Genomic DNA, 12854 nt, shown 5'->3' with positions numbered 1-12854 from the left:
TCCCTACTCCACTCATACCTTTGTTGTAAGAGTTAGCAACCCGGGATATTCGTGCTCTTATACCGCCACGTGCACTATGATCATGCGGTTCTCCTTTACAAACTGGGTAAGAAATTGAATGACAAATAAATGTACATGATTCATGATATATAGTGGGTGATTCAACTTGACTTTGCTTTTAATCTCTTTGTATGAAGAACTATACTCATTTCTTCATTGATGTGAGGCAGAATTGTATCACGTTACCGGTATACATTTCATACTGTTAGTGCATTTTACAGAATTTTGAAAACATTAAATTATGTACATTCTGAAACTTATTTTCATATATGAAAGTGATGCTGAAGGTTAAGTCGTTTAGTATCTTGTTAGTCGCATATACCATAAATATATTTTATCAGTGTATCATAGATACATTTTATGCGTTATAAGTACATTTTCATATGTGTATTGTAGCCTATACGTTTCGTCAGTTTGCCGAACACAGCCTATATTCACGAGGACACGGACTCTCGGACACTGGTGCACAGTATTATTACGTACGATCCCAACAACCCGGATCATGATAATGTCACGTGTACAGTAACAGCCAATGACGAACCAACTCTTCTTGAACTTATCCACGACGGAAACTATGATTATGATTGTAAAGATTTATTTTGAATTTCCACGACAGGGAAAGCATTTTGCATTAAAATAATTCTTAGTTTCATTGTAGTTACTTTCATATATCATAGCTGTAAAATAACTGTATTTATCACATGTTTGACGTCGCGGGAGTGTAATAATGCCATTAAATAAAAATGATAATACACTAGTGTAATAAAGCTTTGACGTCGACGTCATTTATAGTGTAAGCGACGTCGGTCAAATTGTCTTGTTTATATAGTGAAAGAAAGTCGATTTTTTGATGTTTTGACAAGAAAGTATAACATGTGATAAAAAGAATATTACATTTGTGACTTTCCACATTGAATTTATTAAACTCGTTGAATAAAATTGATAAAATGCTCGGCAGAGCCTCGCATTTTATTATTTTATTCAACTCGTTTAATAAATTCAATATGAAAAGACACTCATGTAATATCCTCTGTGTATGTTAAATTAATTTTGAGATGTATGTTAAATTAATTTTGAGATTTAATGTTTTAGATTATACGTTATTCTTATGTATGTCAAGGTCCATAATCTACAGTTCAGTTTCGTTCGAACTCGAGTGATCTCTTGAAATGTGCTCGAGTCATCAGTAGTACAAGCCATAAAGTACGGTTAGTTCGGTTGGACTTACAATAGAAATATACACTTTTTGGTGTACCACATATCGCATTGTGTTTATCGATACGTAAACGCTATAAAATTGTTTCTCACTAGTTAAAACTTATTACATAGATCATAAAGCAGTATAAAAACATTGCGTACCTTAGAGGGTGATATGAAACAAAAGATCTCCAGGAACGTGAATGTCGACCGAAAACAGATAAAGATTGTAAACTTTTATTGAAAAATAACACAATTATTTGAATGGGTTTATTTATATAATCGGAATATAGACTCTTAACACCAATAAAATATAGCCACATTACAGACAGTGTTTTATGTCTGGCAAGGATTGGACATCATTTTAGATCTGAAACTGTGGCGAAATATTCAAATATAATATTTCATAGCATTACTCAAAATGCGCATGAGACATTAGTATAACGATCAGGTCATAAGTACGGGAAACAAAAAACAGCTCTTCTGCGACATAATAATCAAATTAAACAAATGGGGAATTTGCATTGAGAATTTACTTGGCGCAAGATAACCTTAATTAGTACAACTCCTTAAATAAGTCGCTGAGCAATATTTTGTGCTGTTGACCTGTGTGTAATTGAACTCTCAGTTTTGGAAATGACTTTTTTCCTTTTATCATGTAACAAAATACTTACGGAGTGGCTAATAGTATAATATTACAATACAAACCTTTGCATTACCGAAACTTATTTATCCCTTTACAGTTTTACCGAGTCCGTCGGAACATAAAATAAAGGAAATAATAAAAATAATGTATAATTTCATATGGAACAACAAATCGGAAAAAATTAAACGAGATGTACCACAACTTGATTAGGAGAGAGGAGGACTAAAATAATAGATATTAAATGTTTTTTTCACTGGCGCCAGATCAGAAAGAAAATGCCTCTGTACATATTATACCCTACCCCTAGGTATTCTATAAGAACCATGGTCGTGAACGGGAAAATATACTAACCCATTTCAATCGCGTATTTCATACCTAAAACACGCAGTTCAGTAAATGTGTACTATTTATATTAAACAAGTGGTAATTTATCTTCCATTGTATACCGGTCACATTTCATCAATACTTCTTATCTTAGAAAAACAACGTGTAGTTTACTGTTTTTCAACGTTACACAAAAAAACTTGCTTGAACTTCCCTGGTGAAGTTCCGTTCTAGATTACAAAACCATTCTGATTGGCTGATGTGAAAATGTATGTCAGTCGTCATTTTACTACACGTGTACGCTAAAATGTTTATATGCAGTATAAATGTGCAAAATGAATTAAATAAACAGAATAGATGTATACCAATGTATGATTTCAAATTCAAAATCATATACAAGATGAATTTCATTCATCATTTCGAGTCTTATCGTAAAACTGTGAATATATTGCATTCTGTTTTTGTATGTTTACATTTCGCTTAACATGTGCACACTGCCGTGACCTCTAGACCGGATGTTCATTAGGGGAGTTCACGCAAGTTTTTTCTGTAACGTTGCCAAAAGCATAAAATATATGGAGCATCTCTGCAATATGGAATATTGAGACAATGTGACTGGTGCACGATGGAAGATAAATTATCGCTTGTTTAATATCAATAGTACACATTTACTGAACTGCGTGTTTTAGGTATGAAATACGCGATTGAAATGGGTTAGTATATTTTCCCGTTCACGACCATGGTTCTTATAGAATACCTAGGGGTAGGGTATAATCATTCTCGCATACCAGAAGTCTACCGTGGTTCCCCGTGGTTCGTCTCGGGATTTTGACGAACCTCTGATGGATGAGAATGGGGTATACTATGTACAGAGGCATTTTCTTTCTGATCTGGCGCCAGTGTTTTTTTTGAAGTCAATATTATTAAAAGCAAAGATATCATTCTGTTTTGTTATTATTTGATAGATCTGTAGAATTGTCAAAACAAGTGAAACATTTTGTATGTATGTCATAAAAGAGAACAAAAATATAAACCGCCGGTGATTAGTTTGTGCTATTGTTCGGTCTATAGTTCAACACGTGTTTGCTGGATAAAATCAAAACCTATGACAGAAACTTAAAGATTTATTACTATTGTGATGTAATAATATATTTATTGAATTACAAACAGATAATAAGCCCATCAGTCTAGTAAAAATTTCACTTTGTCATAAGAAACCATTAAAACGTTTTAAATCGCTGCGTACGAAGTGCTACATACATGTAAAACAGAAACGTTCGTTTGATAACCTGATAAACTCTCTTAATTGATCATGGAAAACATGAACATTTTATTACATTTTCAGCATGGTTTATTTACAAGAAAGAATGCAATGAGCCTGGCTGTGGGTACATTGATGAAAACTTCCTCTGTACTGTGGGTATTGGATGTTTGAACTACGATTTAGATGACGAATATACGATCACCATACAATGCAGTGACGCTTATGGTTCAAGTGACACGGAAACCTTCACTCTGCAAGTAACAGAAAATCAATCGCCATCTTTCACAAATACACCAAGTACGTTAGTGTTTTGGCAGTAAAATGCGTGTAGTGTTTACAAGGACAGTTAAATCATTTTGGTTTGGTTTACATTTGTAGTTTCCTGGACGTTGCACGTGTAATACCTAGGTTTCTGGCACTAGATTCAAACATTCGCTGTAGGCAACTGCTGTTGTCTGTACAGCAGTTATTTTTGATTCTTACTTCAAGACTGATTAAACTGAAATACTGGAAAAGAACTCGAGAACAAGTTATACATGTATTTTGAAATAAGCATAAACAGTCTATGACTCCGTATATGGATATTTGTATTTGACCCCAACAAACTTCAAAACATATATGGCAATTCAGTAGGTTATTACATTCTATATATTTGCAATTAACAAACTTTATGTCTAATAATGAAACATGATGAAGGAGAAAAATATTTTGTAAAGGTTACATGTGTGTTTAGAAATGTTTCTTTGCTTTTCAGCTAACATCACGATAAATACTCGTAATGTAGCACAATTTGATAGGGTGTTTTCAGTCTACTATTCGGATTCGGAGGGTGAAACATTGGACTACAATTTTACCATTAAACCGTCTACACCGTCTTTGTTTGTGTTTGATACTCGAGGCAATTATTACGGTGAGTATTGTGGGGAATACAGTATGAAAGAAATTTATCTTAGACGAAGGCAGTATCTGATTCCACGTTGACACGATAGCGCCTAGCTGCTACAAAGCCGACCACTACACGGACGCAGGCATTATCCCCCATACTCAAGCTCTTTTCAAACTTTAGTAATACGCATACGCGGAGAAAAACTATTACTATTACCTGATACAAAGAAATAATCTACATATCACCGTGGTAATAAACTGTTTTTCGTTGAAGCATAGAAAGTATACAATCAGATACAATAGCTCTATACATCTCATGTCTTTTTTATTGGGTTTAACGTCGCACCTACACAATTATAGGTTATATGAAGATTTTCAAGCTTTGATGGTGGAGAAAGAACTAGGGTGCCCCTCCGCCATTACTATAGCAACTGCCTGATAAAGCCTGTCTGAGAAAAGCAGGCTTTCTTAGGTCAGTGACTTGAGAACACTTTGCACTGTTTAAACCTATGATTAAATCCAAGGACATCGGATTGTGTCCATTTTGCATTTAAAAATTATTACGCTCTCATACGACACTGAAGTAGGTCTTTAAAATCCCAAAATATCAAAAAGCGGCATAAAAAAAACAAAAACAAAAAAAAACAAACAACAAATGCTAACATTGTGTTTTGTAACCGATATCTCTGTTCTGCTGAACACGAAAGAATAATTTCAATTTGTTGCCAAGTGAAATTTTATCCGAAGTTCAGTTGCTAGACGGATACCCATTCTCACCAAGCAAACGTTTGAAGTGAATTAAATACACACGCCATAATGCCAATTGGCAGAAAAATTAGGCAGTTCCGTTTCATCTACCGTTGATTTTATTCCATAACAGTCCACTCCAGATGCAATATTCCATGATATAAGAGCAGAGAGATAAAATCCTGAACAAACGCTTTGCATGAGTCATTTTCCGTTTTCTACGAGCGTTTCCGTTATAAAAACTTTTTTTGTGGTAATTGCAAATAGGTAGGCTAACGCTATACATTAGTGACATGGTCTCACGTACCTATTAAAGAGCGTTTTTAAAAATAATCGCGTAAATATGTCTTTAATAGTTATTCTAAAAACAAGATGGCGTCGTTTTGAAGAATAATAAAAATAAAAAAAGAAGTCCGGCAAAACAGCAAAATTTGGTCTACCCCTGCATTTTGCACTTTATTTCGCATAATGGTAGGATTTATGTTGTTAATAAATTATGGCATAATAAATAGAATAACAGGCTACTGTCTTTTGAGAAAGGGATTTCTCAGACTCGGCCAGGACCATATCTAGCCTCGTCTGAGAAACCCTTTCTCAAAAGACAGTAACCTGTTATTCTCTATATATCATCACGAGCGGGCACCTGAGTAGAACCACCGATCTTCCGTAAGCCAGCTTGATGGCTTCCTCGCATGAAAAATTCAACGCCCCGAGTGATGCTCGAACCGTCATCGGTGTTAGGCATGTGATTTCAAATCAGCGACCTTTACCACTCGGCCATTGAAGCCACAACATCGCATGTCGTTGATGTAAAACAGCGGTTTATCAAATTTACTACGTTAGTCTTAAGTTTAAGAACTTATGAACTTGCCAAGATTTGTAAACATCCCCGCTTGAAATAGCATATTTCACCACTGCTGTGTTATATCTAGTAGCTTACTTTACAATTTTAAAATCATCATTATAAAAGATGACATTCAAATCTTTTCACAACAGAAACTTCAAATGAAGTTGGTTATTGTTAAAATCTGTGTAAATGTATCTAATGAATATATTTCAGATGATCCATGTAATGTGACAACAACTATATCCCATTGGGACCAAGGAAATACAACATTTGCTGTGTCTTTTTGTGGTCGAGAAAGAAGAAACATAGTCTGCTCTGATTTTAACATTAATATCCGGGGTAAGGTTCATTTAAGCGTTTAAACTAGATTATATGAAGAGAGGGGGAGAGAGAAAGAGAGAGAGACAGAGAGAGCTTTTATTTACAAATAAATTTCTCTTTATGTCAGATTTCATTATATCTAGCATCTCGCGATTACTTCTCAGGTTAATTACATCTCACTTTCATAATTTCTCAAATTAAATCACTTCCCAGTTATTGCAAAATAAGATTTTTGAAACATGAATACTTCAACAACAAAATGGTGATAAAACGTTTCTTATTAAAAAATTTAAGCATTGTACTTAATGTAAGAGTAAGGCTTTATAAAAAGAAAAAATCGAATAGCTTTCACTATTAATGTATATATATATAGTCATTATACAATTATTTTCAGAATATTGTGGACCTACGCCTGTATGTAACGATGATTCAACAACAGTTACCGATCAGTTTGCCATAGGTGGTGAGCTTTTCCAAATTAATGTAACCGGAAGTGGATACACGTCACTAACTTACATCATAATATCAGAATACTCTGATCTGTTTTCTGTAGATTCGCTAACAGGTACATATAATAGACAGTGAGTTAAACGTTTGGTTAAAATCGCATTGGACAATTAAACGTAAACGGATCCTTATAGCCTACCGATCTGATCTGACGCAACATTTGACATTAATGATACAGCCATTCAAAACAAAACAGCTGTTAAACAATTATTTCTTAATCATGCGGAGTGGGGGTGGGGAGGGGACGTATTTTGCAAGTTGCTGCTTTGAGGCGAGAAAAATGCTGATTGCAGTTGAAAATGATGTCATTTGTTTACTTTTTGACATAACAGAGGTCACATTTTGCAGTGGTTAGTGTGTTTATTATATACAAATGTTCAAACAGTTGGTGGCCATATAATTTATCTTCACTCGGCGTTTGGTCTTTGTTTGTTAAAAAAGTTATTTAATATACAGTGCCAGTTTCTAGTGATTAAAAAATCCTAACCGTGCATGAAAATGTAATTCCTGTACAAACAAACACTTTACGGGATGTCTACTGATTTATACATAAGTTTATATTGTAATTGAAGATTTTTATTTGCTACTTCTAAAACTTCCCATTGCAAAAGTATTTTATTATCCTCTACCAGGAATATATATATATATATATATATATCATAATTGAAACTCAGTTTTTCTACAATGTAGTACAATTAGGTTTTCAAATGGTACAGCTCTTTTATTTCATTCTAATTATGTCGCAGATATCATTCATTGTTTGTGCATTAATATCATATCGTCATACTGGTATATTTAAACATATACTTTCTTTGTGTTAAACTCGCGTTTTTCTGTGCAGAACCGACATAAGTCTTGTGGGACAATTGTTTGACTGTAAATGACACTGATGCGTTCAATCATTTTAAATCTTACTATTGCAGTCTTCTCCCTTCTTCTTCTTCTTCTGGTTATTATTGTTATAATTATATTATTTTTATGATTAGATTAGTAGATTTACTCAGCATCCTTTCATTATGAGCATGTTTATTTACAGAGGCAGGCAGTCTGAGTGCGAAATTTATCCTCTTTCAGTACAGACAAGAGCGATCTGACTAGACCGACTGAACTCGAGAAAGTTTTAGCAATAGAAAGAGAGAAATTCTGAACTCAGCTTTTTTTTTAATCATTAATGTGTTTAGTGTACAGCAGCAATACCCACGTAGCACTATTTCCTTGGGGGAACCAATACAGACCTCATACTTAGGTGGTCTACTATAAAGAGCATCTCATAAATTTCAAGTGCTTGACTGGTATTTGAACCCTAAACCTCTAAATTGAAAGTCAAGCGTGTCACAAATATACCAACGTTAGTCTATTCATTACCAGACCGGATTATAATATAATTAACGGACCTTTGCAGTAGATAATCAAAATATATATTTCAAAATTACAAATCAATTTCATTGATTTTTTCTTTTTCAATTCTCAATCCCATAAATGTGTTTTTATACGCAGTATATTTCCTTCATTATTTCGAAGTATTTTGTTCGAATAACTAAAATAAATTAAATGTCCATTGCATAATGTACAATTTTGACAATTCAAAAGAGATGCTGCATTGTACCTTAGTACTCAAAGTAATCTGCAATTGTATTTAGGTTCTTTCTATCATTTGTACTTAACTGACACGTGCATATCATGAATTTATAAATATGACATTAATAATTTTGACCCTTAATTGTGACCTTGACCTTGAAGCCAGCCATCCAAATCTTGCACTTTGCACATTGTCTCAATGTAGTGAAAATTTGTGTTAAGTGCCTTCGGAATTTTTCAAGCGGTTCAAAAGTTACACAGCGGATACGAAATTGCTAACGGACAGACGTAAACTGTGACCTTGTTGAGCAACCGAATCCACGTGTACTAAGTCATTGTGTTACATATGAAAGGCTTAGCTTTTACCCTTTTTTATTAATGATCACGGAAACGAAAACAAAATATCAGGAATTTAGTCAGGTTCCTTTGACCTTGACCTTTGAGCTACTGACCCCAAAATCAGCAGGGATCTTGCACTTATAGTACTTAGTGTTTAGGTAAAGATGGAATGCTGTAGTTGTCATACTTCATTAATTAGAGTCCGAAAACCATTTTAAGTCTCCAGGTCAATATAACATTGACCTTTGATCGACTGAACATAAAAACATACATGGTCCTTCCAAAATAGTGCTTAATCTAAATGTCAAATTTGAAAGCTACACCAATTACACATTTTTACTTATAGTCCAGAAATAGAAAATGTTGAAGGACGGACAGATGGATGGATAATGCCATTCCACAATACGTCCCAAATTTTTATCAAAACTGGAGAATAAAAGTTAAACTAATTATTTCAAGATGTATATATAACTTATATATAATCTGTATATTTAGAGATTTATGACCTATATAAAAGAAATAAATGTACGGAGATTACCTAAAAATAAGTGTGGTAAAAATGATGTTCCTTACACGCTGCACTTCCTCTCAATGTCCTCTATCATTGTATACTATCTGCGTAAATTTCCTACAGCAGTTGTAGTGTAATGTCCTGGACAGTAAAACTTATTATCGCATAGTGCGGCAATTTTCCTTTGATCTTTGCAGCATGTTATACATAGTAACACACATTATTACTACAAAACTGTGCTGATATCTTACAAAACTGTTGCGATATATATCAACACGGAAATCTCTATGGAGTTTCATAAGAAAAAAAGTGTTCCGATATATATCAGCACAGTAAAACTGTTCCGATATATATCGGAACACTTTTTCTCTATTGAGGTCCTATCAAGGGAGTATAATTTTTTCCTTTCAAAGAAAAGATGATTTTAGCTCCAATTTACAGTTCACAGAGAAAGAATTGTCACAAACACCTACATTTATAAAGTAAAAGAATAAATAAACTAGAATATTTCAAAAACTTGATAGTTATTGCCAAATTCAGAAATACATGAAATATATGAAATTCTGAGATTTCTCAAATGTTTCTTTTTCTTTGATTTTTTTTACAAACAAAACAACAAGTTTTACAATATGTCTGGCCAATGAAATGCAAAGATTTAAAACCAATGCAGAAATTTGTTGGGTACTTTTATCTGGGGAACACATTTTCTAAAACAGAAGTTTAGTGTTTCGGTCAGCGAGGCGCAGAAAGGGAATCAAAATAGTAAAAATAATAATAAACAAATTTAAATGAAAATAATATATACATTTTAATGATATTCTATGCGATAAAACAGTTATAATATGTAATGCTCGTGTGTTACCAGGATATATCAGAGCTAGGGGTACATCTCGTTATTTTTCTCTTCACATATCTGTCTCGGCCTACCGGCCTCGACGATATGTGCAGAGAAAAATACCCTCGATGTACCCCTAGCTCTGATATATCCTGGTAACACACTCTCACACATACTATAACTATTACATAAAGGGCAATAACTTAAAAAGTAGGATAGAGTAATGGTTTGTGAGCATCACACATTTTCACTTGAAACTTACCATAAGTGGTAGTATTACGTGAAACTTCTCATAAGTGCCCGTTTGTTTTTATATTCCAGTTATGAACTAGACCCGAAACGAATATGGACAGATATCAAATAAAAGAAGATAATTGAACAAATACTGCCAATTTCAGAAAAGCTCGCCGAATGGGCGTTTACGTCAAACGCAGGTAGTAAATGACGTAGCTGTCATTGTAGTGATCGGTAAGAGAGTAATTTGATCACGCTTGTAGTTTGCTCCGCCCAAACGTATATTTCTATCTGTAGCAGTGGAAAGCAACCTCGTAAAGTGTTAGTTACAAAAGTGAAATATTACGGGATTTTATTTCAGAATAATCCTGCATAATCATACATGTGCATGTACACATACGCAGCATATACACTTAAAACTATTTACATTATAGATCTGAACTGTCTGAAGATCGACATTGATGTGTATAATTTGTATTTATAAGCAACTCTCGACGAAATACAACACAGCTGGTTTCATGTATTTATTTTGAATCGAAGTATCTACAGTTCGATTACCAGGTCATACGTGTTTACACGCTTTCAAACCAAATTTCTCTACTTATATTTAATGAACTTTCTAATTTTTAGCTCACCTGTCACAAAGTGACAAGGTGAGCTTTTGTGATCGCGCGGTGTCCGTCGTCCGTCCGTGCGTCCGTAAACTTTTGCTTGTGACCACTCTAGAGGTCACATTTTTCACAAGATCTTCATGAAAATTGGTCAGAATGTTCACCTTGATGATATCTAGGTCAAGTTCGAAACTGGGTCACGTGGGGTCAAAAACTAGGTCAGTAGGTCTAAAAATAGAAAAACCTTGTGACCTCTCTAGAGGCCATATATTTCACAAGATCTTCATGAAAACTGGTCAGAATGTTCATCTTGATGATATCTAGGTCAAGTTTGCAACTGGATCACGTTGGGTCAAAAACTAGGTCAGTAGGTCTAAAAATAGAAAAACCTTGTGACCTCTCAAGAGGCCATATTTTTCATGAGATCTTCATGAATATTGGTCAGAATGTTTACCTTGATGATATCTAGGTCAAGTTTGAAACTGGGTCATGTGGGGTAAAAAACTAGGTCAGTAGGTCTAAAAATAGAAAAAACCTTGTGACCTCTCTAGAGGCCATATTTCTCAATGGATCTTCATGAAAATTGGTGAGAATGTTCAGCTTGATGATATCTAGGTCAGGTTCGTAACTGGGTCATGTGCGGTCAAAAACTAGGTCAGTAGGTCGAAAAATAGAAAAACCTTGTGACCTCTCTAGAGGCCATATTTTTCACGAGATCTTCATGAAAATTGGTAAGAATGTTCACCTTGATGATATCTAGGTCAAGTTTAAAAGTGGGTTACGTGCCTTCAAAAACTAGGTCATTAGGTCAAATAATAGAAAAACCTTGTGACCTCTCTAGAGGCCATATTTTTCAATGGATCTTCATGAAAATTGGTCAGAATTTTTTATCTTGATGATATCTAGATCACATGTGCTCAAAAACTAGGTCACTATGTCAAATAATAGAAATAACGACGTCATACTCAGTTGAACACTGGGTCATGTGGGGATAGGTGAGCGATTCAGGACCATCATGGTCCTCTTGTTTTATTATGTTTTGTTTCAGCTTGTGCTCAAGTTTTTCTTAAACTAGAAACGCTAAACTAAGGAAGCAGGAGTTAAGGTTACAAAACGCAATATTTAATGCTTACAAATATGATGTTTACAAAAACGAACTGTATAATTATAGTCTTCGTATTATATCCACGGATGTCATTCATAGATTTTTTTTCAAACGTGGAAAATGCCGCTTATTATCGATGTTGTCTTCCACATTGAACTATAAGGTTCCTTTACCCATTTTGCTTTCAATTGTGAAAAAACAAACTCGGCAATATTTATTTAAAACTTCATGCAGTATCTTGTCAAAATACAACTGAAAGTTTTGTCCCTAGAATCGTGAACGTCTGGTTATACCTAGTGCATGTGTGTATAATGCCTTTCTTCTGTTTCAACCTTTAGCCTGATTGTGGCAAGTGCTTCTGTCTTTGCAACAAGAGAAGACCTATATCAGCATGCACGTCCGTGCAGTCTGATCATGGTCTGTACGGTTCGCCATTCAATCAGTATCTTTTTTGTAAGTACCCCTTTTAACAGTTAATGTTACTGTCCAAATTGAAAAATGAGATGGACAAATTCATTATAGAAATTTAGCAGGTTAAAGGTTAAGAGCGCAGCTTGTTGCATTTTGTTCTTGTTACACAGAGAATAGAAACTTAAGATTATGCACTAGATTTTGTAATAAAAACTTTATTGTCCAGTTTACATGTCATGTTGATTGCTATTTTAGCGCGCCAATTCTGACTGATGTCACTCTATTGAACATGTTTTTAGATCACTGTTATATTATAGCACTAAGTCTTGTTCAGTAATTCCTATCTTCTACACATGTATATCGGACAATTCTGTAAAGAGCGCAACGTGCGCTGAGTGCGACCGATTAAATCGAGTGCAGTCTTGGCATTTT

General features: G+C 34.3%; 1 protein-coding gene across 1 annotated transcript in view; it reads left to right on the top strand.

The window, feature by feature from the left end:
* LOC128554726 (uncharacterized) overlaps positions 1 to 12854 on the top strand; it is a 34618-nt gene continuing 21764 nt past the window's right edge. The window contains exons 1-6 of the mRNA XM_053536039.1: positions 1 to 106; positions 457 to 646; positions 3573 to 3788; positions 4246 to 4401; positions 6184 to 6309; positions 6686 to 6856. Coding sequence (XP_053392014.1) covers positions 77 to 106; positions 457 to 646; positions 3573 to 3788; positions 4246 to 4401; positions 6184 to 6309; positions 6686 to 6856 — 889 coding nt within the window. The 5' untranslated portion in view covers positions 1 to 76. The remainder of the gene's footprint in view (positions 107 to 456; positions 647 to 3572; positions 3789 to 4245; positions 4402 to 6183; positions 6310 to 6685; positions 6857 to 12854) is intronic.

The sequence above is a fragment of the Mercenaria mercenaria genome, unplaced genomic scaffold (genome assembly GCF_021730395.1).
Source record: "Mercenaria mercenaria strain notata unplaced genomic scaffold, MADL_Memer_1 contig_687, whole genome shotgun sequence".
Taxonomy (NCBI): Eukaryota; Metazoa; Mollusca; class Bivalvia; order Venerida; family Veneridae; genus Mercenaria; species Mercenaria mercenaria.
This window is presented reverse-complemented; position numbering and strand designations above follow the sequence as displayed.